The 26,249-nt window shown below is 31.2% G+C and overlaps 5 protein-coding genes across 6 annotated transcripts; 3 read left to right on the forward strand and 2 right to left on the reverse strand.

The window, feature by feature from the left end:
- The first annotated feature begins 4,556 nt into the window (after window positions 1–4,556).
- Window positions 4,557–12,054, forward strand: LOC124497489 (uncharacterized). The gene is made up of 3 exons (XM_047061145.2): window positions 4,557–5,238; window positions 5,356–7,394; window positions 10,795–12,054. Exons 1-3 carry the CDS (start codon window positions 5,216–5,218, stop codon window positions 10,956–10,958), a joined length of 2,226 nt encoding a protein of 741 aa, XP_046917101.2. The 5' UTR covers window positions 4,557–5,215; the 3' UTR covers window positions 10,959–12,054.
- A 163-nt stretch (window positions 12,055–12,217) lies between these two features.
- LOC124497490 (serine/threonine-protein kinase Chk1) lies at window positions 12,218–17,295 on the reverse strand. 2 transcript variants are annotated; one of them, XM_075733881.1, is made up of 4 exons: window positions 14,791–17,295; window positions 13,944–13,998; window positions 13,284–13,880; window positions 12,218–13,179 (listed from the first exon to the last, which is right to left on the reverse strand). In XM_075733881.1, exons 3-4 carry the CDS (start codon window positions 13,833–13,835, stop codon window positions 12,256–12,258), a joined length of 1,476 nt encoding a protein of 491 aa, XP_075589996.1. In that variant the 5' UTR covers window positions 13,836–13,880; window positions 13,944–13,998; window positions 14,791–17,295; the 3' UTR covers window positions 12,218–12,255. The 2 variants fall into 2 exon arrangements, with proteins under 2 accessions (XP_075589996.1, XP_046917103.1); XM_047061147.2 differs by lacking the exon at window positions 14,791–17,295 and having other exon boundaries at window positions 13,944–14,062.
- Or85b (Odorant receptor 85b) lies at window positions 14,799–16,217 on the forward strand. Its single transcript, XM_075734068.1, has 2 exons — window positions 14,799–15,534; window positions 15,592–16,217. The coding sequence occupies exons 1-2, from the start codon at window positions 14,799–14,801 to the stop codon at window positions 16,215–16,217; spliced, it is 1,362 nt and encodes a 453-aa protein (XP_075590183.1).
- A 961-nt stretch (window positions 17,296–18,256) lies between the features above and the next one.
- Window positions 18,257–22,168, reverse strand: LOC124499839 (uncharacterized). Its single transcript, XM_047063816.2, is given in 2 exon segments — window positions 18,257–19,640; window positions 19,642–22,168. Coding segments are annotated over 2 exon segments (3,156 nt in total). The 5' UTR covers window positions 21,619–22,168; the 3' UTR covers window positions 18,257–18,461.
- A 1,056-nt stretch (window positions 22,169–23,224) lies between these two features.
- On the forward strand, window positions 23,225–26,171 carry LOC124497661 (uncharacterized). The gene is made up of 4 exons (XM_047061334.2): window positions 23,225–24,816; window positions 24,887–25,284; window positions 25,346–25,792; window positions 25,864–26,171. Exons 1-4 carry the CDS (start codon window positions 23,366–23,368, stop codon window positions 26,079–26,081), a joined length of 2,514 nt encoding a protein of 837 aa, XP_046917290.2. The 5' UTR covers window positions 23,225–23,365; the 3' UTR covers window positions 26,082–26,171.
- The last annotated feature ends 78 nt before the right edge of the window (window positions 26,172–26,249 follow it).

The following is a 26,249-nucleotide window of genomic DNA, read 5'->3' on the forward strand; positions in this document are numbered from 1 at the left end:
TTTTTTTGCAAACGTTACATTTCATCATTGCATGATCTTTAGTCACTTTGAGAAATTTTTTTTAATCACCATCATCATCAAAATGTGAGCAGGTGATAAGCGAGTAAGATTTAACTTGTTGCTGTTTTGAAGCTGATCTCTGCTTCTGTTACTGGTGGTAAGGTGATGATGAAGAACCATTATCATCATCATCATCATGACGAAAATCAAATAAAATTCAAGACCAAATGGTCAAGCAGCAAGAGAGCGAGCGAGCGAGCGACAGAATCATTATATTCAGACAGCAACAAAATAAAGTTCGAGGGTCACAATACACACACACACACACACTTTTAGACAACAGCAGCAGTGTCCAATGTCAGTGAGCAGATGCTGCGAAAAAAAACCTAAAATATTGCTGTTTTCAACAAAAAAAAAAACAATAATCTAACCGTCAGACGTATGAAGCCAATAAAGTGAGATAGAGAGAGATACATATAGAAAATATTTGCCGCTCGCGCGACAATCGACATATGGTCTCGAAAAAAAAAATCAAACCCAAATGAACCCTAGGACACCAATAAACACGCAAACACACACACACACGACAGCTGTCGATTTGGCTCGTGTTAGCGCGTGACTTTGATCATCATCATCGATCGATCGATGATGGTCAAATGGTGTTGTTCAACAAGGCCAAACAATGGTATTTTTATTCATTCATCCAAATAGCTTCTTGTTGTTGTTGTTGTTGATGATGATGATGATGGCACGTGGTGTTGGCTACATATTATGGAACCTTTGGTTCTTAGTTCCATAACCATAGTAGGGAATAATAAGTTCCAGAAATTGTGTGTGTGTGTGAGCGTTTTTTCTAAGACACCACCTCTCCCTCTTTCATCATTTTTTTCACCCATATTTCTTTCTTCATGATTCAGGAACAAACAAACAGTAATAATACAACAATAAAAAAAAAATATAATTGAAATCCCGATATTTGAAACATTATTACAGTCTCAGTCTTTTGCCATGCGACCGGCATACGTTCATTGTCGTTTTTTTTATCGTATTATTTATTTATTGTCTACCCCCTCTTTATCTGATAGGCATATGTCTGTATGTACCTGGGTGGACATCTGTTCGTATTTTTTTTTCATCCTGGTTGTTGTTGTTTCTAGATTTCTAGGCCATCGAATTTTTTTTGATTCATCAATTGTTGAATTTGATAATAAAAAAATGGGGGGAAAAAAATACCCATAGATGGTCGTGTGGCCCTAAATGCAGTATTTTTTTTTTTTTTTTTTTGTTGCCGAATGAACAAATGTTGTCTATCGGTCATATTTCGTAGACAAAATTTTCTATCCAGTTCCAGAATCAAGCAACAACAAGCAGAAAATTGCTAAATACATTTTGTAATTGACAAAATTTTCATCATCATCATTATTCTTATGATGATGATGATGAAGATGTCACCTGATTTTCGTTTTTTTTTCTCACATTTTTCTGATAATTTATCATCATTATCATCATTTTGATTTTATATTACGAATATGTACTATTGTAGGGTGGTTGGTGAAATTTTCTTTTTTTTTTTGTTGCACCAAATTATATGATTCTCCATTGTCTTTGTTGTTATCTTTTGATTTTCATAAAAAAAATTTTTCAATGATTAATGATTGCAGAATGCACAAGTTTTATGAAATTTTCTGTTTTTTTTATTCTCCTATGTTTGATTGACATTTTTAGCAAGAAATTTTGAACTAAATTTGAAATCTTTGATCTTAAATACCTGCTGCTGCTACTACTGCTGTTATTTGCTGTTATCCAGGTAAATAATAATTACCATTAATAGAAAAAAAATCGTGGATGACAAGACACTGCATAACGACAAATCATTGGGCATCGAACCCTGAATGAAAATGAAAATGACCTATGTCATATTAACCTCGTTTTTTTTCGTCCATTCCATGATGATGATTTTTTTTCGTTGTTGTTGTTGTTGTTTTGTGTGTGTGTGTGTGTCCAGTTTATTGTTCATTCACTGGACACTGAACTCTTTTTTTTGTCGCTTCCTCCCTCCCTCATAAGCAAAAAAAAGATGATGATGATGATGGTGTGTAGGAGGAAAAAAGAAAAACGATAAAAAAAACTGGATTCAAATCGGTCATACCGATTTGGAATAACCGCCAAATCCCGTTATTATTATTATCATTTAAAACAAAAAAACGGGAATCTCTCTTTATAAATAAGAGAAAAAAAACCTGTTCTTTTCTTGAAATTTTCTTGCAAACAAATCCAAAAAAAAAAAATAACTGAGAAAGAGAAAAATTGAAAGAGAAAGTCTTGGCGTAATTTCTATGATGATGATGATGATAATAATAATGGTGGTCAATAACCCTTGTATGAGAAACTTTAATAATAATAAAATGGGCAACCTCAATATTATAAGCCTTCGTTGATTGTGGTATGAAAGTTTTTTTTTTCGTTTTGTTTTGTTTTTTGGTTTTAATCTTGTTTTCTGGGTTCGGTTTCAAGTGAAATTCATGATGATGATGATGATCTGAACAAGGAGAAGTGGGACGATAAGCCATTTTTATCATTATAATGAATTGAAAAATAAACAGAAACAGAATGGCTTATTATTAGTGTGGTTTGTAGTTAATTTTTTTTTCCTTCGTCTTAGTCTTGTCGGTTAATGCTTTAATTACCCGGTTTTTCGATTTTTTTTTTGGTCTTAAATCTAACAAAAATATCTATTATGCTAACTATTGCCTAGATTTTTTTTTTCTCATTTTCAGATGGTGTTAATTAAACAAATCGAATGGTTCCATGGTAACCACCATCAATTGAAAGATCATTGGCGACATTTTTTTTTCGTTTAAAAAAAAAGTTGCCACGCAATCTTGTGTCTCTGTGTTGTTATATTACATTATTATTATTATTCAATGCACATAGAAAGGCTATTTTTATAAAAATAAAAAATAAATTTCCGCCGGAAATTGATTGAGTGTGTGTTTTTTGGCCAAATTTCCGTAATGTTACCAAAAAAAAGTGTCGATTAATGATTGTTGTGTGAATAGATCAATTTCCGTATCGTGTGTGTGTGTGTGTGTGGCTATGTGGATTATTATAATGGAACTTTCTAACAATCCAACAAAAAAAAACAAACTTTAGATTTATCAATCCTTGACCATACTTTTGGATTTGTTTGTTTGTGTGTGTGTGTGTGCAATGCATTTTTTTTAAAAAAAACATGTCCGGTCATTTTGATTGTGTGTGTGTAACCGGAAATTATTTTCCACAAATCCACCAATGATTCTTTAATTTGTTTTTACAATTTTTGAATGTGTGTGTGTATGTTTGCTTGTTTGTCATCATCCGGATATGTGTTAGGTAGCCGTTTTCTTTTCTTTTGTTGTTGTTTGTAAAATGGTTTCATTTCCTTTTTTTTCGCTGTTGATTGTTCTTTGGCCTGGGACCTTTGACCTCTTTATGATGATGGTGATGATGATGATGATGATACCGCCTTACTTATTATTATCTATAGAAATCAGAATAGGGGCCATCTACTTGTTCGATTGTTATTTCCCTTTTTTTTATCATTTTCTTTCTCCGTTACCTTGCCCCCCAATCCCAATTTTGTTGTATATATACCTTTTATTATTTGTTTCAGTTGTATGTGACATGTTTAAAAATTTGCACCGAAAACCGACATAAAACTGATTGCCATTGCCAAAATTGTAAGTAAAAATAAAAAAAAGGCTAGGCCATTTGGGGCTAGGTCTTCTGTTTGTGTGTGTGTGTGTGTGTGTGTGTGTAAATGTGTTGGTAAATTGAAATTTTCAAAAAAAAGAGGAATACAAATACAAACATCTGTTGCATGTTGTTCAATGAATTTTTTCCCCCTTCACATTTTCCTTTGTAACACCCTCCCTCCCTCTATTTTGTTTGGTATATTTAAGATATGAAGAAAAAAAAAGTAAAAATAAATCTCAACACAATGTATTCTCCAAAAGGCATTGATGGATGAGGAAACAAAATGGGTGGGGGGAGATGATGATGATGAATTTAAAAATAAAACCCAACACATTATTATTGTTTTTTTTTCGGTATTCGGGCAAAACAAAATAAGAAGTGAGGAGGAGGATGAGAGAAAAATCGTTGTTATTATTATTCACATTCATTCATTCGATCAACAGCTGTCCATTTACTTTACTCATTGCTCTTTACCTATCTTTATTCTTTTTTGCAAAAATTTGAAACACAGAAAACTTTCGACATAAACACAATATAAATAAAATAGCGAGAGAATGAATACTACAGGTATGTTGATGATACTCTTTCGATATAAATATCTGGATCACATTTGGATCGATTCGATGATATGCGAGGTAAAATAAAGTTATCCTGTAAAAAAAAACACAAACACACACACAGTTATTATTATCATCAAACAAAAAGAGAATGGGCGAGAGAGAGAAAAAAATATCGAAACTGAGAGTTTTACATTATCAAGAGAAATACGAAAGAGACCACGGCTACGATGATGATGATGATAATCGTTATGAGACCAAACGTGCGTGGCATGTTTATCGTTTAGTTTCGTTCGTTCGTTTGTTTGTCGATTTCGAAATGTGAATGATGATGAGTGTGTGTGTGTGTATATGTGGTTGAAATGAATGAATCTTTCAAATGGTAAAAAAAACATTTGAGTGTCGTAGTTCAATGGTGTTGGTCATATGAACAAAAATCATCAATTCAATCGAACACTGATTCTGATGATTTTTTTGTTGTTGTTGTTGTTGTTGTTGTTTGATTGTTTGTATTGATTTAGTTTAACGGAATCGTTATTTGTTTTTTGTGCTCGTGTTTTTTTTTTTTTTTTGTATTCATCAAAATTTAAAATAATAACCGTTATAATATTCGAGATTCATTCGTTCATCATCATCATCATCGTCATCGATTAATCGATTAATCGATTGTTTTTGATGTATCTGTGTTTTTGTGTGCATGCACATTTGAAGTAGTAATTTTGTTGTTACACGGTTTTCCGTTTGCTTTTTTTTTTCGTTCTGTATTCATTTCTGTTTCTGTTATATTTCATCATCAATCCTCGTGTTTTTCTCTTTCTCGCTTTCTCTCACTGTGTGTGTTTGATGCGTTTTTTTTTATTCGTTTGTATTTCCACATCACCAAATTCTGATGACTTGATTGATTGATTTTTTCTGGTCTCAAAATGTTTTCTTCGTTTGCTGATTGGTATGATGATGATGTGATGAATTTTACATTTTTCTAAATGAATGAATTATTTTTTTTATATCTGGATACCATTTTCATTTTTTTTTTCTTTGAATTTTTTCTTTTTCATCATTTCAGGTCGTCACAACAATCGGCTGTGAATACACAACAACAATTACAAGGAACATCATCATCATCAACGGATGTACAATTTCATCAGCAATTAACAATTTCTTCATCAACATCATCATTAGATAGACATCATCTTGAATCATTACCAGAATTATCATTCTATTCGATTGGATCCAATAATACAACATCATCATCATCGTCATCATCCACTAATAATCATCATCAATTTATAATCAAAGATAATAATCAAATATTATCACAATCACAGCAACAACAACAACAGGTGTCAATTTATCCAACAATACAATTATCAACTTTGGCCGGAAATCGAAATATTGAAACACTTGTACATCATCAACAACAACAACAACAACAACGGCCATATCTATCGTATCATCAACAACGGCAATCATCATCATCATCATTGCCATCAATAGGTGCTATTTCATCATCATCATCAACATCCACAACAACAATTGTTCCAACAAATCGTTTACGTTCATTGATACAACAACAACAAAACAAGTTATCGGCAACAGCAAATCTTCAACATCAACATCAACAACAGCAACGAATAAATCAAACGAATCAATTGAAATTGAAACAACAACGACGTACAACAATACATCGACAAGCTATAACCGCTACAAATCAACATTGGACAATCAATAGTATTTGCTGTTGTCCATTTAGTCAAAGATTTCCGCATTCATTTTATCAACATCATCGTTATAAATTGGATAATCTAATACGACATAATAATAGTTCTTGGCCATCGTCATCGTCCACATCGTCAGATTCATCATCAATATCGGCTGCAACATTATCATTAAATCGTTTGATTGCTGCCGATTCTCGACAACAATTACAACAACAATCAATATCGGATAATCAATATCCATTTTCAAATATCATAATGGGACAAAAATTTAGTAATTTTATGGGTAGTAATAGCGGAAGTAGTAGTAGTAGTGCTGCTATAATCAATTCAACAACAACAACAGCAGCAGCAGCAGCAACAATGGCACCTATAGTCAATGATATTGGTTCGATGGTTGTTAATAATTCAAATAAAACTGTGATGCGTGATCATCATTATCAACAATCATTACCATTCCATAGTACATCACCATCTCATCATCATCATCATCATCATCAGCATTTTCATCATCATCAAGATGTTTCACCATTTACACGTTCATCATCTACACAATCAGCGTCTTCTTCCGCATCATCATCGCCATCGATATCCGGTACAAATTCACCGGCATCAATGTCACCATTACATAATAACCATAATCATAATCATAATCATCATCATTCTATACAGATGATGAATGATACATCATCAACATATCATTTTTGTTCAAATAATGGTCATTGTGCCTTAGAAGAACCAGAAAGACCTGATAGATTAGATTCATTATTGGATATGCCACCGGCATCATTACAAATACAGAAACAACATGGTTGGAATGAGAATGATCGTTCATTAAATATAATTGTTGTTGAACAGGATCCACGTATTGTACATCGTCATCCTGTTGCACAAAGTACAGATTGTGTACGTGGCCTAATAGGCTATTCAAAAGGTTTACATGTATGGGAAATTAAATGGCCATTACGGCAACGTGGAACACATGCATGTGTTGGTGTTGCAACCGCTGAAGCCGCCTTACATTCAAATGGTTATCATCCATTGATCGGTGCAACGGGCGAATCATGGGGCTGGGATCTTGGCCGTAATCTATTATATCATGATCTTAAATCACAGAATTATGGTCGTCAATCACCACGTGATAATAATAATTATGGCCGAATTTATCAACATCAATTTGCACATGATCCACAATTTGTTGCACCAGAATCATTTTTAGTTGTATTAGATATGGATAAAGGAACATTATCTTATATGGCACATGGCCAATATTTAGGTATTGCATTCAATACTGATGATGGTATTAAGGGTAAAACCTTATATCCAATTATTAGTTCAGTATGGGGACATTGTGAGATTACTATGCGATATATTAATGGATTAAATCGTAAGTAAATCATATCAATACCAATTATTATTATTATTATATAATCATTATTACTAAGACATTCTATTTTCGCTTTCATAACTCTAATGATTATAATGATTATAATGATGATGATGATGATAATAATAACTAAACCACTTTCTCTTGGTGTGGTGGTATAGCTGTTATTATTATTATTATTATTATTATTTATACATGTTTATATGACCATTTCAGTCATGAAAAACAAAAATTTTGGTAGAAATATCCAGTCTTCCTATTTTGGTCATTTTTTATTTATTTATTTATTTTTGATTCATCAAAAAAAAAAACTAGTTTCTCTTTTTTTTAGTTTTGACTATATATTTGTTTCATTCCACATTCTGGTTTTTTTTACCGTTTTTTTTCTACATTCATTTATTTATATAAAGGGAAATCAGGAAAAAAAATCTTAGCAGAAGACTTGTTGTATATTAATGATTTTGACAGTAAAAAAAATAAAATATAGCCCATCATTGATGAAACGACAGATTTATTCGTCGTCTGTCTTTATTCATCTGTGTGTGTGTGTGATGGGCGTAATTTTTTTTTTGTGTGTGTGTGTGTGTAAATAAAAATAACGAAAATGAAAACAAACGGCAGTGTGTTGTGTGAATTCATTGATCTGACGATGATGATGATGATGGCTCCAAAAAAAAAAGTTGATTCTATTCGATTTTAATTTCATTTCTATTCATTTTTTTCTCTATTTTCTCTTTTCAAATATAGCAATTAGGTCACCAAACCACTTGTTGTTGTTGTTGTTGTTGTCTAGTTGTTACTAGTCTACCTTATAAATACCGATTTTTTTTTCATAAGCCCAGAAACGAAATAAAAAAAAAATCCACATGGGCGCTTTAGTTATTTATTATTTGTATATATATGTGGATATTGCTTCATTTCATTCAATACCATAACGCATCATCATCATCATCATCATCATATGTGAATATATTGGACTTTATTTTTCTTTCGTAGTAGTAGTTGTTGTTGTTGTTGTTGTCGTTGTTGTTGTTGTTTTCATCATTCATTTTCTTTTTTTATTTCGTTCGTTAACATCACATCATTAGATATTGATTGTTGTATTATTTAATAGTATACATGTGAGTGCAAACTATAAATTTTCCCCTTTTCAATGATGATGATGATGATGATGATGATTTCCACATTGTAGAAATCTTTGGAAATATTGTCATCATCATATAGTATAAAGACCTGAATGAATTGAATGGAGCCATAGCTCATTCACACCTGGATATATTCATCAATGTTGATAGTGGTGGTGGTGGTGATGGTGATGGTGTGATGTTTGATCACTTTCTCTTTCAAAATCACAAAGCATTACCTATCTATCTGTGTGTGTGTGTCAGTGTTTTTTCTTGTTTCATTTGATTTGATGATTCAAATGATGATTGACAGTCTATGAATATTTCTCTTTTTCTAGAAACGAAATGTTTCTATTTTTATATTCATCATGTCTGATGATGATCCATTTCATTCATCATAGTTTTTCTCTCTCGTGTGGATTCAAGAAAAAAAAATTTATTTCTATCTTTTCAATATTATATCATCATCATCATTAACATGTCAATATGTTGTTTTTGTTGTTGTTGTTGTTGATTGATAATGGGTTGATGATCGAAATGGATGAATTGACGACAAACATGAAGAAATGTTCAGGATTTTTTCTCTCTCTATTTTTACGTTTTATTATTTCATTTCATGCTAGAATAAAAGGATTGAAAGTTGATGAAAAAAAATTGGATTCTTGTGTTTTATGATTCTCGTGCTAAAATCGCTGGAAAATGAAACAAAATTTTCCTTTAATTAGCAACAGGTTATTATTAATCATCGTTGATTATACATGAGGATGTCCTGTTTTATTTATTTTTTGTATGTATTACCGATCAACAGTGAACAATGGTTTATCGATTATCATGATGATGATGATTTTAATCGATCAACAATGGTTAATGACTTCAGGTTTTTCATTAATATTTTTTTTCGTTTCTATGAAAGTTTTTTTTTTGTTCACCATAACGATGATCATTCATCCATTTCCTTTTTTTTCATTTTTTTGCGAATTTATTCCCCTTTTTTGCATCTTTTTTTTTGATCCATTAGTTTTTGTTGTTGTTGTTTCTGGAACATTATTATTATTATTATTATTATTATTGTTGCCTGGTTTACGTAGGTTGATGATGATCATCGTATTTCATTCATACTTTGAGCTAATCGATTTCAAATTTTGAATTGAATTTTTTTTTCAAAATAAAAAAAAATGATGTATAATGGTAAACAGAAAAAAAAGTATTTTTACCATTTCCGCCATCTGTTCACTAATTTTTTTCCATCATCATTACCCAGTGTGTAAAGAGAAATGGATGATTTTCTGAATGAAACGTGCTATTCACTCTCTTTGTGTGTGTGTGTATGTGTGTGTGTGTGTGTGTGTGTGTGTATGTGTGTGTGTGTGTGTGTGTGTATGTGTGTGTTTGCACTTCGACCTCAATGACCCGAAACTCGACTTTTAGTATGAGTGTGTGTGTGTGTGTGTGTGTACTCGACTGCTTTTGAGACTTTTTTCTGTTCTGTCTTGTGAAATTATATGAATGAAATGAAATGAAATTTTTTGTTCTTTGGTCTAAGACGTATTTCGTTTCCTGTTCAGTTAGCTAGTTGGTTAGTTAGTTGATGAATATTATAACCCTGTATTCATTCCAATGACCTTTGACCGATCCTGATTTGATCTGTAATCCGGTGTCGTCATTGTTGTCGTCTCTCTTGCTTTTTTTTCCACTTTTTTTTCACTAATGTTCTTATCGGATGTTGTTGTTGTGAAAAGAAATGCTATTGGAATGAAAAAATGAATATAACGTACAATAAAAAAAAACCAAAGAAAAAAAATCGGAAACATTTCCTTGAATTCCAGAAAAAAAATATGTTTCAATCAGTGTATGTTGATAAAACCAAACCAAACCAAACCAACATCGAAGATTTGATTAATCGTTTTTAATTTAATTATCACATTATCCAACTGTAGTATGACAATTGTACTCTTGGGAACTAGTTTCATGTGCTCCATTCAAGAATGATTGATTTGACCATTGTGAATTGTAAACGCGTGAATGATTCTCTTGGAATTCGGAATTTTCTCTCATTCTAAGAAGAATGCAATATAATTGTCTTATTATTCAATTAGCCAACGAAAAACCAATCCATGATATTAAGTCTATCATGTTTCACAATGGTGGTCAGTGTGCGATAAACATAACGGTCATTGTGATTAATGAGATTTTATTCACTTATTTTTTTTCTTATTTTAAATGATTCAATTTCTTGAAACTAATTTCGTTTTTTTTTCATTCTATTTATTATATAGCTGAACCATTACCATTGAAAGATATAGCACGTCGTATGATACGTAAACAATTGGGTCGTCATCGATTACATATGATTGAAACGAAATTTGATCTACCGTCCATATTGACAGATTATCTACAATACAAAGATCAAGTATTTAATTTGAATTGGAAACCAATGTGAATGTGAATAAATCAAAAATTTGCACACCCACACACACACATACACACGTGGCAGAAACATATTAGTATTGTCATAAATTAATTATCATCATCATCATCATCATTGCTGTTATCCATCCATCCATCTATCATTTTTGTTTTGATTGACAAAATTCTTTCACATTTTTCTTCGATTAACAAACAAAAAGTTCTATCTATCACATCACATCATCATTATCATTCATCACAATTCGGTTAATTCTGGTCAAACAAACATATAACACATATTCACATCCCATTTTATTTGTTTGCACACACACACACACACACACACACACACACAGACATATTTTCCTAATTGATTATATTTCTACATTGTGTTTTCTTATAAATTCTAAATTGATAAATGTTTTTTTTTGATAATGATGATGATGTTTCGATTCGATTCGAAAATATAAGCCAATTTCAAAATATTTGTAAAACAACAAACAAAAAACAATTTAATAATTATGAGATAAATTAAATCTTAACCAAATGGCAAAAAAAAAAAAAAAATTTAACCAGCTGGCATTGTTGTTTTGTTGTCGTCGTTGTCGATGTTTTTTTGTTTTGTTTTGTTTATCAATCACAAAACAGATTTGAAAATAAAATGCCTGCCCCACCCCCAAAATACATCTGTTCTGTGTACTGTCTGTGATTATATTTTGCTATTATTATCATCATCATCATCGTCATCATTAATGATTATCATTTTTACCATTGGAAGTAGATCATCTTTTTTTTCCTGGAGAAAAACATCATCATTAATCAATTGATTGATTGATATTTGCTCACACAACCAATTTATCATATAATTATCACACATTGTTTAGCCATCATCATCATCATCATCATCGTCATTCATTCAAGATGAAAAAAATTCTATTTAACACTGAATAAAAATCAATTTTTACACACTGAATAATACATTGATGAATGCCACCATTACACAAATCACATTATTACAAATCACAAAATATTTGTACAATTTTCTATTCCTGAAATATAAACATAATACATTGTCCATTACATACACATTTTATAATTGATTAATTAATTAAAATGAAACTTTTTCAAAATCGGATCCATTTTTCAAAAAAAGAAATTTGTCATGTGTCAACAGATGGCAGAACTTTTCATAAATTGAAATTTTAAATACCGCGCAAAATTTTAAATTTTTATAATTCTGTAACGATAAATTGATTTTTTTTCAAACTTTTTATTCCCATTTATCTCGCTATCTTAGTATATGTTTGTTGTGTATGTGTGTGTGTGTATGGTTATGCTTTTGTTTCCTCTTCTTCGGGTGCAACATTTTCTGCCATTTGTGATTCGGTAACCATTTCCTCGGCTGTTAGATTTTCTTCTTCACCAACTGCTCCACCATCTTGGATTCGTTGTTCAGTAGTATTTGCATCAACATCAGCTACTTCTTCACCTTCACCGACAATTTCTTCGCCTTCAGCCATGGTAGTAGCTTGAATTTCATTATCAGAAGTTTTACCCATAATTTGACCATCAGATTGTCCAAGATCAACAGCTGATATTGCACCAATTCTTGATGATTCTCTTTCAATTAATTCAGTACTTGCTTTTATACTTAATGGTATTAATTTCGTTGTCGGCACATCAAAATAACGATCAGCAAGTATACGATCACATTCGATACGATTTTTAGGATCTATACTGAATATTCGATTACATAAATTACGAACATGTACATTCATTTCATGTTTTCGAACAAAATCACGCCATTGATTAGAGAATTTTGTTCGTTCATCACGTACATTGAATGGATAACGTTTTGTACACATTGCCACTAATAATACACCCAATGACCAGATATCCGCTTTGGATGGATCATATTGTCGTTGAAATGCTTCTGGTGGTAGAAAATAATTTCTTCTTACACGACGTTCAACATTTTGTAATAATAATTTTTTTGCATCAACTTGATAGTAAAAAACGGCTTTACTCCAACCACATAGTTTCAATTGATTATTCATATCGAATAGAATATGCTGTAATTTTATGTAACGATGTGCGACGCCCAATTTTTGTAGCACACCAATACCGGACACTATTTGACGCATATATTCACGTATTTCATTCGGTTGCATTGGTGTTGGTGATCGTACCAGATCATACATTGTTGGACTAGCTTGACATTCATCCATAAAAATGTATAGTTTCACTGCTTCCATCTGGTGGTGGTGATGTCGATGATCAAACCAGGATTTAAAAAGAGAAAAAATTCGAAAACAAAAAATTTAAAAAAAAATAAATAAAGTAAATAAATTTATTATACCTGAAATATTTCATAAATTTTAAGAAAAATCGATGTCGTTGGACCACGTCTTATTGTCGATATGAAACGCATGATACGAACAGAATAACGAAGTAAATTTGAACGAAATCTTGGTGAACATTCAGCTAGATTGGTTATTTTCACTACCATCGGTGGTTGTTCCAAACCCGATGATTGTGAATTAACATCTTGTTTGTTGGCACGAAAAATTTGTGAATATTCTGTCTGATTCAATATACATGAACGATCGATCCAAAAACCGGTCGTATTGATGGCCATTTCATTTCGTATCATAACGGCACCAGACATTGATTCAATTTTATGAATTTTACTAACAATAGTTGATGGTATCGATAATTTACTACTACGATTATGATGATGTGATGAATGTTTTGATGATGATTCATCTGTTTGTAATGGATCATTATCTTTACTTTTTTTCGATCGATGTCTTTCACGTTGATTTTGTGATTGTTGTTGTTGTTGTTTTGCTTTGGATTTACGTTTTATTGTTCGTGATTCTTCATTATTATCATTTCGATTTCTAGCCATCTTGAGTGGCTTCTGTTGATAGTTACCGATGATAATGTATTCGAACTAGAAATAACAAAAAAAAATCATTAATGATTATAAATAGAAACACACACACACATGATTTACCTGCAATGGAAACCAAGAATGGAAATTTTGTCGATAATAATAATAATAATAAATACTGATTGATTGACCGTTTTATTATTATTATTATGGCAATCACCGTCATATGAATGAGAATAAAAAATCAATTTCAAAATCAGTATTTCAAGGAATTTTTTAATTTTGTTTTTTTTTACTGTTGTAAAAACAAATAAAAATTTGGCCAATTGTTTCCATTCATTATTCAAATGAAATTAAACAAAAACAAAAAACAATTGAAAACACAATAACCGCATTAAATATATGAGTGCAATGACAATTATGGTTTGTGTATTTTATATTAATACAAAAAAATCGATTTTTTTTCAATGATATTCTTGTGAAAATTTTTTTTTTTTGCTCTGAAACATTGTCATAATTTCATAATCAAACTTTATTATTATTGATTGATGAATCGATCGTGGAGATATTATCCAACTACTCTTCATATATGACGGTTGTCAATGGTTTTAGTTTTTTTTTGTCTTTTTTTTATTTAAATATATATATCTTGTTTATATGTTTATATTTATGGAATGAAGAGGGATATATAATGAATATATTTGACGACTATTAAGCTACACGAAGAATATTGAATTCTGTTGTTGATCTCAAGATGAGAATCATATGACAATGATCTCCGGTAATCATCATGTTGTCGTGTCAACAATATAATAAAGTCATCAAACCAATTTGACATTTGTAAGGATTTTTTTTTTTTTTTTTTTTTTTTGATCGTCGTGTATATAAACTCGAAAAAAATGAATATGAATTGATGTCACTCGTTTTCATTCATTCAGAATTCTACTCATACACATACACACACACTTACATGGAATAATGGATTCTCGATTTTTTAGTCGAAATTTACCATCACTCTGTTCATCGGCTAAATCCTCATCCACTCATCCATTATCATTGTCTTCAGAATCATCATCTAAAGATGAATTAAATCAGATAAAATCATTAAATATTCGTTCAATTCATCATCATCATCAAGATTCCATAAATTTTGCATCACGATTAATTTTATTTCAAACATTTTTAGGTACCACTTATCGTGGTAGCTATTTTCATTATTTTTCACATTCTAAATTTAATCATAAATGTCTCAAATGGCTATCATGTCTATATGAAATGATCACATTCATTGGCATATTATTATTCATGCGAAATACGTTTGATAATTCAATATTTCAAAGTATGTTCAATTATACAAACAAAACTTATACAATGATATTTGTATTCAAATTGACTGGCTTTTGTCTATTGTTGGAACAAATTGTTATGAAATTCATGACATTATTTCATGGTTACAGTATTGTTGGTGTTGTTTATGAAATTGCTAAAAATTCTCATTGGAAAAAACGTTATGATTGCCGTTTTATGTATCTTTATGCATTATTTCAGCTTAGCATCAATATTATTTGCTTTTTATTGATAACTAATTATGTTGGCTATTCTATCTATATGAAAATAGCTTATGTAGCCGGGGCAATCATTTTTGGTACAAGTAAACTTTCCGTTGCAACAATACATTCATTTGTATCGGTTTTAATCAATCATCGTATTCAAGGTATTTTTATTTTTATCAAGAATTTTCAATTTTTAATTAATGAAATTTTTCACACAGATTGGAAAAATCGATTCCATCAATATCAAAATTATTCTAAATTGTTACGTGAAATTATTGAACAACGTAATCATCTAAAAGAATTAAATCAACGATTATCATTGATAATGTTTGTGAAAGTTATTGTTAATTCAATTGAATTGGCTAGTTTGATTTGTTTCATTGAAGATATGTATTCAACTGGACAAGATTCAGTAATAATAATGGCCATATTTTGTTTTCTATTAAGCACTTGGTTTGAATTATTTATCGTTTGTACATCATCACAATCAATACAAGATCAAATGAATGATTTCATACAATACATACAGGATTGTATTGCCATAATGTCGGATAATAATGAAATGATTATTTCATCATTAAGTATTGATAATCAAAATAATAATAATGGCAACAATGATGATAATGGTAATGATAATCAAACAAAAACAACAAACCATCAACAACACATTGTTAACAACAGACGTTATAATGATGATGATTATCGTTGTTTAGATCAAATACAACGATTAGAAAAGAATTTCAATTTCAATGTTATGGGATTCATTGTATTATGTAATGTAACATTATTAACAATATTAGGAAATGTATTAAGTTTTGCCATATTGCTTATACAGACAAAATAAATATAGTTGCCACCGCTGCTGCTGCTGCTGCTTCTGTCCACATTATTATTATGCATTCTCGGTGCACCACTCCCATTACTACTACCTCCCACAATCAAATTCTTACGTGACTTTTTAAAATAATGAAAATAAAAATTGAAAAAAAAAATGATAAAATGTTTGTCGGTTTAATTATCAAAATGTTCCACATACACGGGCGCACACCCACACACAAAAAAAACTCATGACCAATATATTGTCATATCAACAAAAGGTAATCGAAAGGAAAAATTTTTGGAATATTGGTAAATTTGGAAATGCACGAAAATTTAACTGCTATTTTTATTTACAGAAGAGAAGAGAGAAAGTAAATTTTTTTGATTTGATCGATTTATTTCATTCAAAAGGGAATTTTTTTTTGTTTTTTTTTCATGAAACAATCGATTAATTTATCATTTACAATTCGTACATGAAATTCTGTATCATTCATTCATTGCTATTTTGAAAGTTCAAGTTTTCGAACCAACCAATCCAATCAATGTTATCGGATACAATAATAATTTGATGATGATGGCGAAAATTTATCATTGTGAATCACATTCTAAACGATTAATATCTTCGAAAATTGATAAACAATTGTATCGAATAATTTTATTTCAAACAATATTCGATTGTACATATATGGGTGAATATTTTCGACGAAAAAATGATGGGAAAAAATTTCAAAAATATTTCACCACATTATTTGCCATAATACAGGAAACAATTTATGGTATACCAGCAGCATTATTATGGTATTTATCTGCAACAAGCTATTCGGCTGATTATCTATTCGAAGAAACAGCTGTCCATAATACAATGAGATATCTATTCAGTTTATTTCATTTCTGTATTTTGATTGAAACTTTGTCGGTTAAATTGACAAATATTTTTCGTGGCCATCGTATTATTGCCATTATACAAGATATTGGTTCGAACATTAATCTTTCATCATCATCATCTGGTCGATCGATATTCTATTATAGATTAATCTATTTATATATGGCTATCATTATGATATTGTATGGTATATCGTTTTGTTTATTTGCAAACATAACTCAAACAAATTCTACATCAATTTTAATAACATTTGCAATTTCTGGATCCATTTATGGTATTAATGTATCATGGGTGACAACCATTCATTTATATACGGCCATTCTGGTGAATGAACGATTTCAAAGTGAGTAATAATTCTACATTAAACATCATTTTAAATAAAAACCAATTAATAATTATATCTATGTAAAAAAAAGTTTATAAAAAGCAATTACCTACATATCCAAACTATGGAATCTTGTTTCAAGATATGATACATTTACGTGATAATATTCGTCAAATTAATCGTCTTTTATCGACAGCAATGTTGACGAAAACATTAACAAATGGTCTAATGATGGCAACCTGTATCTGTACAATAGATCATCAATTGAATATGCCAAAAATTGAATGGTTAGCAATGACACCAACAGTGGTAGATCTGTTTATTATGTTCAGCGATCTATTTGTCAGTTGTATGGTATCACAATGGATGCATATAGAAATGGGTGATTTTATCCGCTTAATACAGGAACGTATGGCTTTGGCCAATTTAAATCATATTCATTATCAACAATATTATCAATCAGATAAACAACGTAGACAATCAATCATTTCGAATGAAAACAATATGATGACCAGATTTCGTCCATTGATTAGTAATGGTGAATATCATTGTTTGGAACAGATTTGTACGATGCATAATTCATTCTATTTCATTGTAATGGAAATGTTTGATCTGAAACATTCAACAATGTTATCATTAGTAAGTTATGTAATGAGTAATGCTATATTACTTATACAGACCAAAGATTAATCTATCAATCAATCAATTTAATTATAAAAATCGAATGTTTTATAATAAAAAAAATCACTTCATTCATTCATTCATTAATTATGGTGAAAAATTTGTTTGATACAGCAAAAAATTATATGAACTTTATTTCCAATAACAATAGACAAAAAATTTCACACCACTATGGTTCGTTTTTCAAAACTTTGATAATTTATTTATTTATTAAACGACCTCAATCATCATGACACAATATACAAGATGAAAACTAAAGCATGTTCTGTCGCACGTCGACTTAACCCCTTGTTTTTATAAGATGTCTGCACAAATTGTGCTCATGTCGATCATGACTATTGTTGAGCCTTTTCTGCTCATGTATGATTTTTGACTCAGCGTCACTTTCTGTCCATTCCTCCCCTCTCCAATAGTTTACTTCGATCCGATCGTTCAGCAGAATAATTACCAAGGAATTCGTTCAATGATTTGTAAACAATAAGATATTTTCCAACGTAAATAAAATTATTTTCATAAATTCGGTTATCATCGTAAAATCTTGATAAATTTTTCAAATCGTAGTTCAAAAATTTTTGTTGAATTAATTTAATTAAAATCAATAATTTATCTCGATACGGATCAATAAGTCTCATCCAATTATTCAGTTGTCGGTCAATTAATTCAACCCATACGTCGTAATACCATTTCCAATTGAGATCAATATTCGATAAGTCATAATTTAAGAACAATAAAGATAAACCAGTGATTAAGATCAATACATTTGTTTTGATAACAGTAAAAACTTCGTTAATTTCGAATCGATGAAGCTTCGGCGATTTTATTTGATCAGAAACATTACTTGCAATACCAATTTCATTATCGTTCACGTTGATAGACATCCATACATTAAAATGATCGGTAAATTGTTTAAAAAGGAAACGATAGAACGTGAATGATTTCGATACAATGGATTCGTATGTAGAAGAGAAAAATTCCTTTGATGTTTGTTTGATGAATGATTCATTAGCATTAAATTTCGATATGGATATTCGTAGATGGTCATTATTACATCGTCGATTTAAATCGTAATCAGATTTCGGTGAACGCACAAATACTTCGATAAATTTTGATTGACATAGACGCTTCATCATTTGCTGGCTACTTTCGTGATTTACTCGTTGAACAATATTCGTATTGATTGTTTTTGCAGCTACATAATTAGAATCGATATTTTCTTCTACAATTGACGGGGAATTGGTTGAACATCGTCGATTATCCACATTATTTCGATCATCTTCGTTGGTACAATAAGTTGTCACAGATTTGTTCGTTGTTGGTTTCATGTCGTCATCAATATCGTGGTCATGTACATTTACCGTTACGTGGCTTTGAGGAATCGATAATACCACATCAGACATTGTAGATGAGCCAAATACAATCCATCCGAGCGTGGTTTTCTTTGCGATAATTTCGTCTGATAGACGCTTTTCATGTTCCAATTGAATTCGGTTGATATTATCAAGCCCTACCAAGATATCAACTGCCACTGGCTCGTCATAATAATCAATACCAACATTACGGATGAAGTTTTTCTTGCTCATCAATCGGAATACCACCAAATTGCAACTTTCTCAACTTATCGTTTACCCGGAAACATAAATCTTCTTCGTATCCGTTCCAAGTCGGTAATTTTAACATTGCACATTTGTCACTTGATGTTGATGTTTCATCATATAACGTCTTCACCCGAATCGGTTCTACCTTGACCACGTCCAAATTCCATTGTTCAACCAGACGATTCGATATAAACGAAATTCCAGCACCGCCATCAAATAATATTCGTACCTTTTTACCGTTGATCATGGTCGTCATTGTTTTGTGGATACTTCCTTCGTTCGTTGTAAGCAATGCCGTTGTTTCATTTGTCGATGATTCAATTTGATTCGATGATGTTTGTGGATCGTCATTCGTAGATTTTGTTTCTCGTGAACCAGATGATTTCGATGATTGTTTATAATCTTGACATAAAAATGTTAAATGATTTCTGCCACATGTTGTACATCGCAATTTCTTGTTACATTCACGACTTTGATGATTAGATTCACCACACCTGAAACATAGTCGATGTTCAATAACAGCTTCTTTACGTTGTTCAGCCTTCAATGTACAATCAGCTGTAAGATGATCACCATCTCGAAACATACATGTGGATTTCGATGTTGCAGCCATAACATTACTTCTCATTCTACCGCTCGTGGCGTTCGATACTCGTGTTTGATTCGTGGACGATATATCTTCTGGATCGATTTGTGATCCAATCGTACGTTCTCGATTCCAGCCATGTTTGAGATAATTCTCAATTTGAGCCAACGTCACTTCTTCATCATCGCCAATATTCGTAAAATGGATTCGATCGATTTTCGCCATGATTGGACTTATCAAACTGAATTCTTCGGCTTCCAATCCTGTAGTTTTGAGCGTGTTTCGAATCAATATCACTGTTTCGGTAATGCTTTCCCATTCTCGTTCGGATGGGCGTAATGGAAGCTTCGATGTTGATCGGATACGTGCTTTCAAAGCTGGAATAATTCGGCTTCGACCACCGTAATGCTTGTCCAACGTAACTAATACTTCATTCATATCCGGATTAAATTGATCTAAACGGTCCAGTATGTATCGATGCTTGTCGGGCAGTAGATCCCGTATTTCCATCATTTTATTCAAGTTTCCTCGAATCTGTGGATTATCAATCAGGTAATGTTTGATCATTTGCCGAAAAACTGGATATCCAATTGGATCACCGTCATAATGTTTTAGACGTTTAGCTTCGATTTTTGGACCACCAGAACGTGAATAATAATTACTGTAATCCCACCAATATTGTTGATATGGATTATAATAAGTCGTACCTGTTTGAGTCGTGTCGTTTGCTTCTTGTCGACCGTTGTTCATATCGTGATGACCAGTGGATTGTTCCTCGTTTCGTGTATCATTGATTTGTTCATCACGTGGTATCGAATCATCTGTTGTATCATCTTTGTTGTTACCGCTAGACGTCGCTCCTTGTTGCTTTGTTGTCGAACTGGATGATGATGTTGATTCGTTGTTTGCATCTTTAGTTGTCAATCTTTCAAATTGTCGTTCCATTTCAATCAACGAATCTTCAATACTTGGATTATCACTAGCCATCATTCTCATATCGTCGAGCTTTCGATTGATTAAATTTTTATCGTATTCTGTGGCTTCGTGACGTTCTAGGCGTTCCAATCCTTTTCGTAATATCGTGATGGTATTACCGATTCGTGCCAATTTATCAATCGTATGCTTCCAATTGTCGAAATTCGTTTCTTCGTCCTTGGTCAATGATCCCTTTTCGATGATGACGTTGCTTAACCGATAATACTGATTTTTCAGCTGCTTAATTTCCTGTGGATTGATTTCGTCGCCTAATCCGATCATCATCGTGTTGTTCGCGATATGTATTTCGTTACATACTTTTTTGACTTCCGTGCGTAATTCATCATCAGTCATTGCTGTTATCGTGTGTTTTGAAACCATCGTGAATCGTATTTCGTCCGTGTTTGATCAATCGTAATCGTGAATCGTAAATCGTAAGTCGTACCTCGTACGCTGTCGTGAACGTGAATCGTAGACCAAACCTCGTACGTCGTCGTGAATCGTGAATCGTAAATCGTAAACGTGAACCGTACCTCGTACGTCGTCGTTAATCGTGGTTTCCGTAATACGTGATTGAATCGTTCCTTACATCCGTGAATCGTCGTCGTAGCATTCGTAATCGTGGCGTGATCGTGAAATTCGTAACGTAAACATCAGAAATTATTCGGTAGCTTTCGTCGTTGACATATTTGGTGCTGATAACGAAATAGACAAAAAATTTCACACCACTATGGTTCGTTTTTCAAAACTTTGATAATTTATTTATTTATTAAACGACCTCAATCATCATGACACAATATACAAGATGAAAACTAAAGCATGTTCTGTCGCACGTCGACTTAACCCCTTGTTTTTATAAGATGTCTGCACAAATTGTGCTCATGTCGATCATGACTATTGTTGAGCCTTTTCTGCTCATGTATGATTTTTGACTCAGCGTCACTTTCTGTCCAACAAAAAAAGAATGGAGATAAAACATAAATACAAAAAATAAAAATATTAAATGTATCTTATTATTACCAAGTGTTGGTTACAAACAAACAAACAAACACAATGGACAAGATCACAAATTTTTATACAGAGAAACTATTACAAAAAAAAAAAATTCGAATTAAAACACGAGATTTCAATAGTTCGAAAACTGATTCTATTTCAACCTTATCGTACCTCTGGCAACATTTGTTTATTCGTTAAGGATTGATTCTCGAAAATTCCAGATAAAAATTCGATTATGGGTTAAAATAGCCAAACTGAAAATAGCCAAATCTGAATCGTCGACTAATGGATCATGATTATTCTCTCTTTTTTTTTGATAATGGCGTTTCCATTATTCGATTTTTGTTTATTATGATTCGTTTTTTTTTACAAAAACACTGATTACATTTGTAATATTGCGTTGAACCGTTTGTATGCGTTTTTCGATAAATGTTTTGCTCGAAAATTAATAAATTATGACCTTTTAAAAAATAAATTAATTAACAATTAGCAAATAGAAAATAAAATATAAATATTTTTTACCTTTTTGGGAATTTATAAAATTTGGCTATTCTTACCCGCAACCAAAAATTTGTTTACCACTTTTCTATCGAGACCGAAAATCCAAAACTGTGCCAGATAAAGCCTCGTTGAAGAAAATGATTTCAGCAGCTTATTCTCCAACACATTTCACGAAAATTTTCCAAGCTCTTATAAAATTATTCCATAAAAATGGTCACGAATCATTAAATTTCGGCACAGAAGGCAATCTCTTATTTACCACTTTCAACTTTAAATATAAAAATTGACAAATCAAAAATGTCAAAAACAAAATAACACAAAAAATAACACAAAATACATCTCTGCCACCACGTTGTAACGTTGTAGTAGATTTAATTCAGAACAAAACCAGGCAGAAATAAATTCTAAAATAAATTCTTTTTCCTGAAACAAGAAAAAAAATTATGCTGTTTATGAATTCTCATGAAAATTCAAATGCATTCGTTCATATAGGACGTGTCCCGATTCAACGGATTTTTTTCTGTTGTTTATTTTTTTTTATATATAAAATGAAAAAATTCGTACGTATTTATATGAAAAAATTCATGGATCGAATTTGATTGTTTGATTTGAAATATTTAAAACAACAATCATGTTAATACGTTTTCGTCTTCGTTCATCATCATCATCAAATTCGACTACATCGTCGATTTCAGAACGATCAATGGCTATAGATTCTTCTTGTTCACCATCTTCATTATCATCAACATCGACATCTTGTATGGATCGTGATCAACTTCTTGGTGAATGTTATCTTTGTGGCCAACAAGATGATAATGAAGGACGGCGACAATTATTAACATGTTCGGTTTGTGCTACTCAATTTCATTTGAAATGTTTGGATCTTAAATCTAAACAATTTTGTGATACCAAATCACGAGCATATAAAACATGGGTATGTCGAAAATGTCGCCGTTGTTTGTGGTGTCGTGAAAAACGTACGAAAATTAATCCAAATCCTTTGGTATCATCATTACGATCTCATCCAGAACGAAAACTTAATTCAATGGAAATGATTTCATGCATTGAATGTGATTCATCCATTCATTTGGTTTGTTTTTTTCGACAACAAAATGATCGTCATCAATTACCACCACTTTCAATTCGTGAATTACGAAAACGACGTAAGAATTTTATTTGTCCACAATGTACTGGTGATGAACCAGATGTGGATGAAGAGAATGTAGAAGATGAGGAAGAAGAAGAAGATGATGATGAATTGGCTGAAGATGAAGAAATCGAAGATTCGTCCGATGAAAACGATAATGGTGATGAAGAAGAATCGAGCCATAACGAAAGTGATGACGATGACAGTGATAATAGTCAACAAAAAATGACAAAACATCAAATCCTACAAACACAACTTCGAAATTTAGGCATCGATAATCCAGATAAATTCATTGAAACAATACAAAATGAACAAAATCATCGAACATCCATTTCAACACGTTCATCACGTCGAACGTTTCAATCACCAATGATTATGGAAAAAAGTAGCCAAATTAATAAAATGATCGATACAACTGATGAAAAGAATGATGAACAATGTCAAAATCAATCTCAACAACAGAAAAATAGAAAACGAAAAAAATCCGAATCCGAACATCAACCACCACAATGTTCGCCAAAGAAAATAAAATGTGTTTCACCTTTACCACCGATACTATCGAATGAACAAGAAACATTGCAATCGTTGTCAGCACAACATTTTCATCAAGAACCATGTGGATGTTCAGTATCTGGTTGTGATTCCAATGGCCATTTATCAGGCATTTATGATCATCATTCAACCATTGAAACATGTCCATTATTTCATAATCAAACAGCTGATGATTGTAGACAACGATATCGTCGACGTATTGAATGTCAACGACAAATACAAGAACAACAACAACAACGTAAATGTTGGTCATCACCACGAAAATCTATTCAACGACTTGGTCTATTACAACAGAAAAATGTTAAATGGAATCAGATTATGAATCAAAGAAATGTTGAACTTAAATCGCTTCAATTGGAAACGAAGCCCACCTTTACATCTAGGTTTGTTATTTGAATTTTTTTTTATTTTTGTTGAAATTAATCACTCAATGATTGTCTTGTTTATTTATAGCCGTCAACCTAATCTGGAAGGTTTGACACCTAAATTTGATTTAAATCTATTTATTGATGCACAAGCTCGTACTGCTCAAATGATACATGAAAATTCAGCTTTAGAATTGGCCACAACAACAACAACAGCAACAAAGATGGCCAATGATTCGAATGAAATCAAAACATCTGAACAAAATTTTGATGAAAATCAAGAAATTCAACAACAAAAGAAAAAACCAGGAATTGAGACAATTATTTTTGGTAAACATGAAATAAGCGTCTGGTATAATTCACAATATTCAGATGAATTTCAAAATTGTTTACGGCTTTATATATGTGAATTTTGTTTGAAATGTATGAATTCTTCAATCATATTGGATCGTCATATGGAGAAATGTACATTGAAACATCCGCCTGGTAAATGAAAATTTTTTTTCGAATGAAAATATAATTATTTTATTTTTATATTACTAAATAGGCAATGAAATCTATCGTAAAGGAAAGATATCATTCTTTGAAGTTGATGGCAATAAACAGAAAGAATATTGTCAAAATCTTTGTCTATTGGCCAAACTATTTCTTGAATATAAAACACTATTTGTCGATGTTGAACCATTTTTATTCTATGTTATGACTGAAAATGATCATACCAATGGAATACATCTGTTGGGATATTTTTCTAAAGAAAAACATTCACCAAATAGTTATAATGTATCATGTATATTAACATTACCACAATATCAACGTTCTGGTTATGGACGTATGTTGATTGATTTTAGTTATCTACTTACACGAAATGAAAACAAAATCGGTTCACCAGAAAAACCATTATCCGATCATGGAATCATTTCATATCGTAGTTATTGGAAATTTGTCATTATGGATTTTTTAAGCTCATATGTTGGCAAAGATATTCTACTCAAAGGTATTTTTTTTTTTTTGATTATTGAGGTTTCTTTTTTTTTTTGAATGAAATTCTGTTGTTTTTTTTCATAGATATAAGCCAACATACCGGTATTAATTCAGTGGATCTAATATCAACATTACAATTGATGGGCATACTTAAATATTGGAAAGGTAAACATCTTATATTGGTCAATGATGAACAACGAAAACGTTATGGACAAGAAATAAAACGTAAACGTAAATTATTTGGTGATAAAATGATTGATCCAAAATGTTTACGATGGACGCCATCCATTTATCCAAGATGATGATATTTTTTTAAAAAAATATGTGTGACGTATTTATTATATTTTACTTTCTATCTTTTAAATATAAAAATAAAGCCATTTACATTTAAATTGTCTTGGTGTTTTGATCATGTTGATTTTTGTCCATGCATGGCAAACATGAAAAATAAATGGAAAAAAAAATTTTTA

This window comes from Dermatophagoides farinae, chromosome 9, assembly GCF_024713945.1.
Source record: "Dermatophagoides farinae isolate YC_2012a chromosome 9, ASM2471394v1, whole genome shotgun sequence".
Lineage (NCBI taxonomy): Eukaryota > Metazoa > Arthropoda > Arachnida > Sarcoptiformes > Pyroglyphidae > Dermatophagoides > Dermatophagoides farinae.

What these genes read in the sequence shown, in the direction of transcription:
- LOC124497489 (XM_047061145.2), top strand. Translation starts at nt 5,216, where the DNA reads ATGTTTTCTTCGTTTGCTGATTG. An exon ending in TTTTCTTCGTTTGCTGATTG is followed by an intron (nt 5,239 to 5,355) that starts GTATGATGATGA and finishes TCATCATTTCAG; the next exon opens with GTCGTCACAACAATCGGCTG. An exon ending in ATATATTAATGGATTAAATC is followed by an intron (nt 7,395 to 10,794) that starts GTAAGTAAATCA and finishes TTTATTATATAG; the next exon opens with CTGAACCATTACCATTGAAA.
- LOC124497490 (XM_075733881.1), bottom strand. Translation starts at nt 13,835, where the DNA reads ATGGCTAGAAATCGAAATGATAATAATGAAGAATCACGAACAATAAAA. An exon ending in AAATTTATGAAATATTTCAG is followed by an intron (nt 13,180 to 13,283) that starts GTATAATAAATT and finishes CACCACCACCAG; the next exon opens with ATGGAAGCAGTGAAACTATA.
- Or85b (XM_075734068.1), top strand. Translation starts at nt 14,799, where the DNA reads ATGGATTCTCGATTTTTTAGTCGAAATTTACCATCACTCTGTTCATCG. An exon ending in AATCAATCATCGTATTCAAG is followed by an intron (nt 15,535 to 15,591) that starts GTATTTTTATTT and finishes TTTTTCACACAG; the next exon opens with ATTGGAAAAATCGATTCCAT.
- LOC124497661 (XM_047061334.2), top strand. Translation starts at nt 23,366, where the DNA reads ATGTTAATACGTTTTCGTCTTCGTTCATCATCATCATCAAATTCGACT. An exon ending in AAGCCCACCTTTACATCTAG is followed by an intron (nt 24,817 to 24,886) that starts GTTTGTTATTTG and finishes GTTTATTTATAG; the next exon opens with CCGTCAACCTAATCTGGAAG. An exon ending in TACATTGAAACATCCGCCTG is followed by an intron (nt 25,285 to 25,345) that starts GTAAATGAAAAT and finishes ATTACTAAATAG; the next exon opens with GCAATGAAATCTATCGTAAA.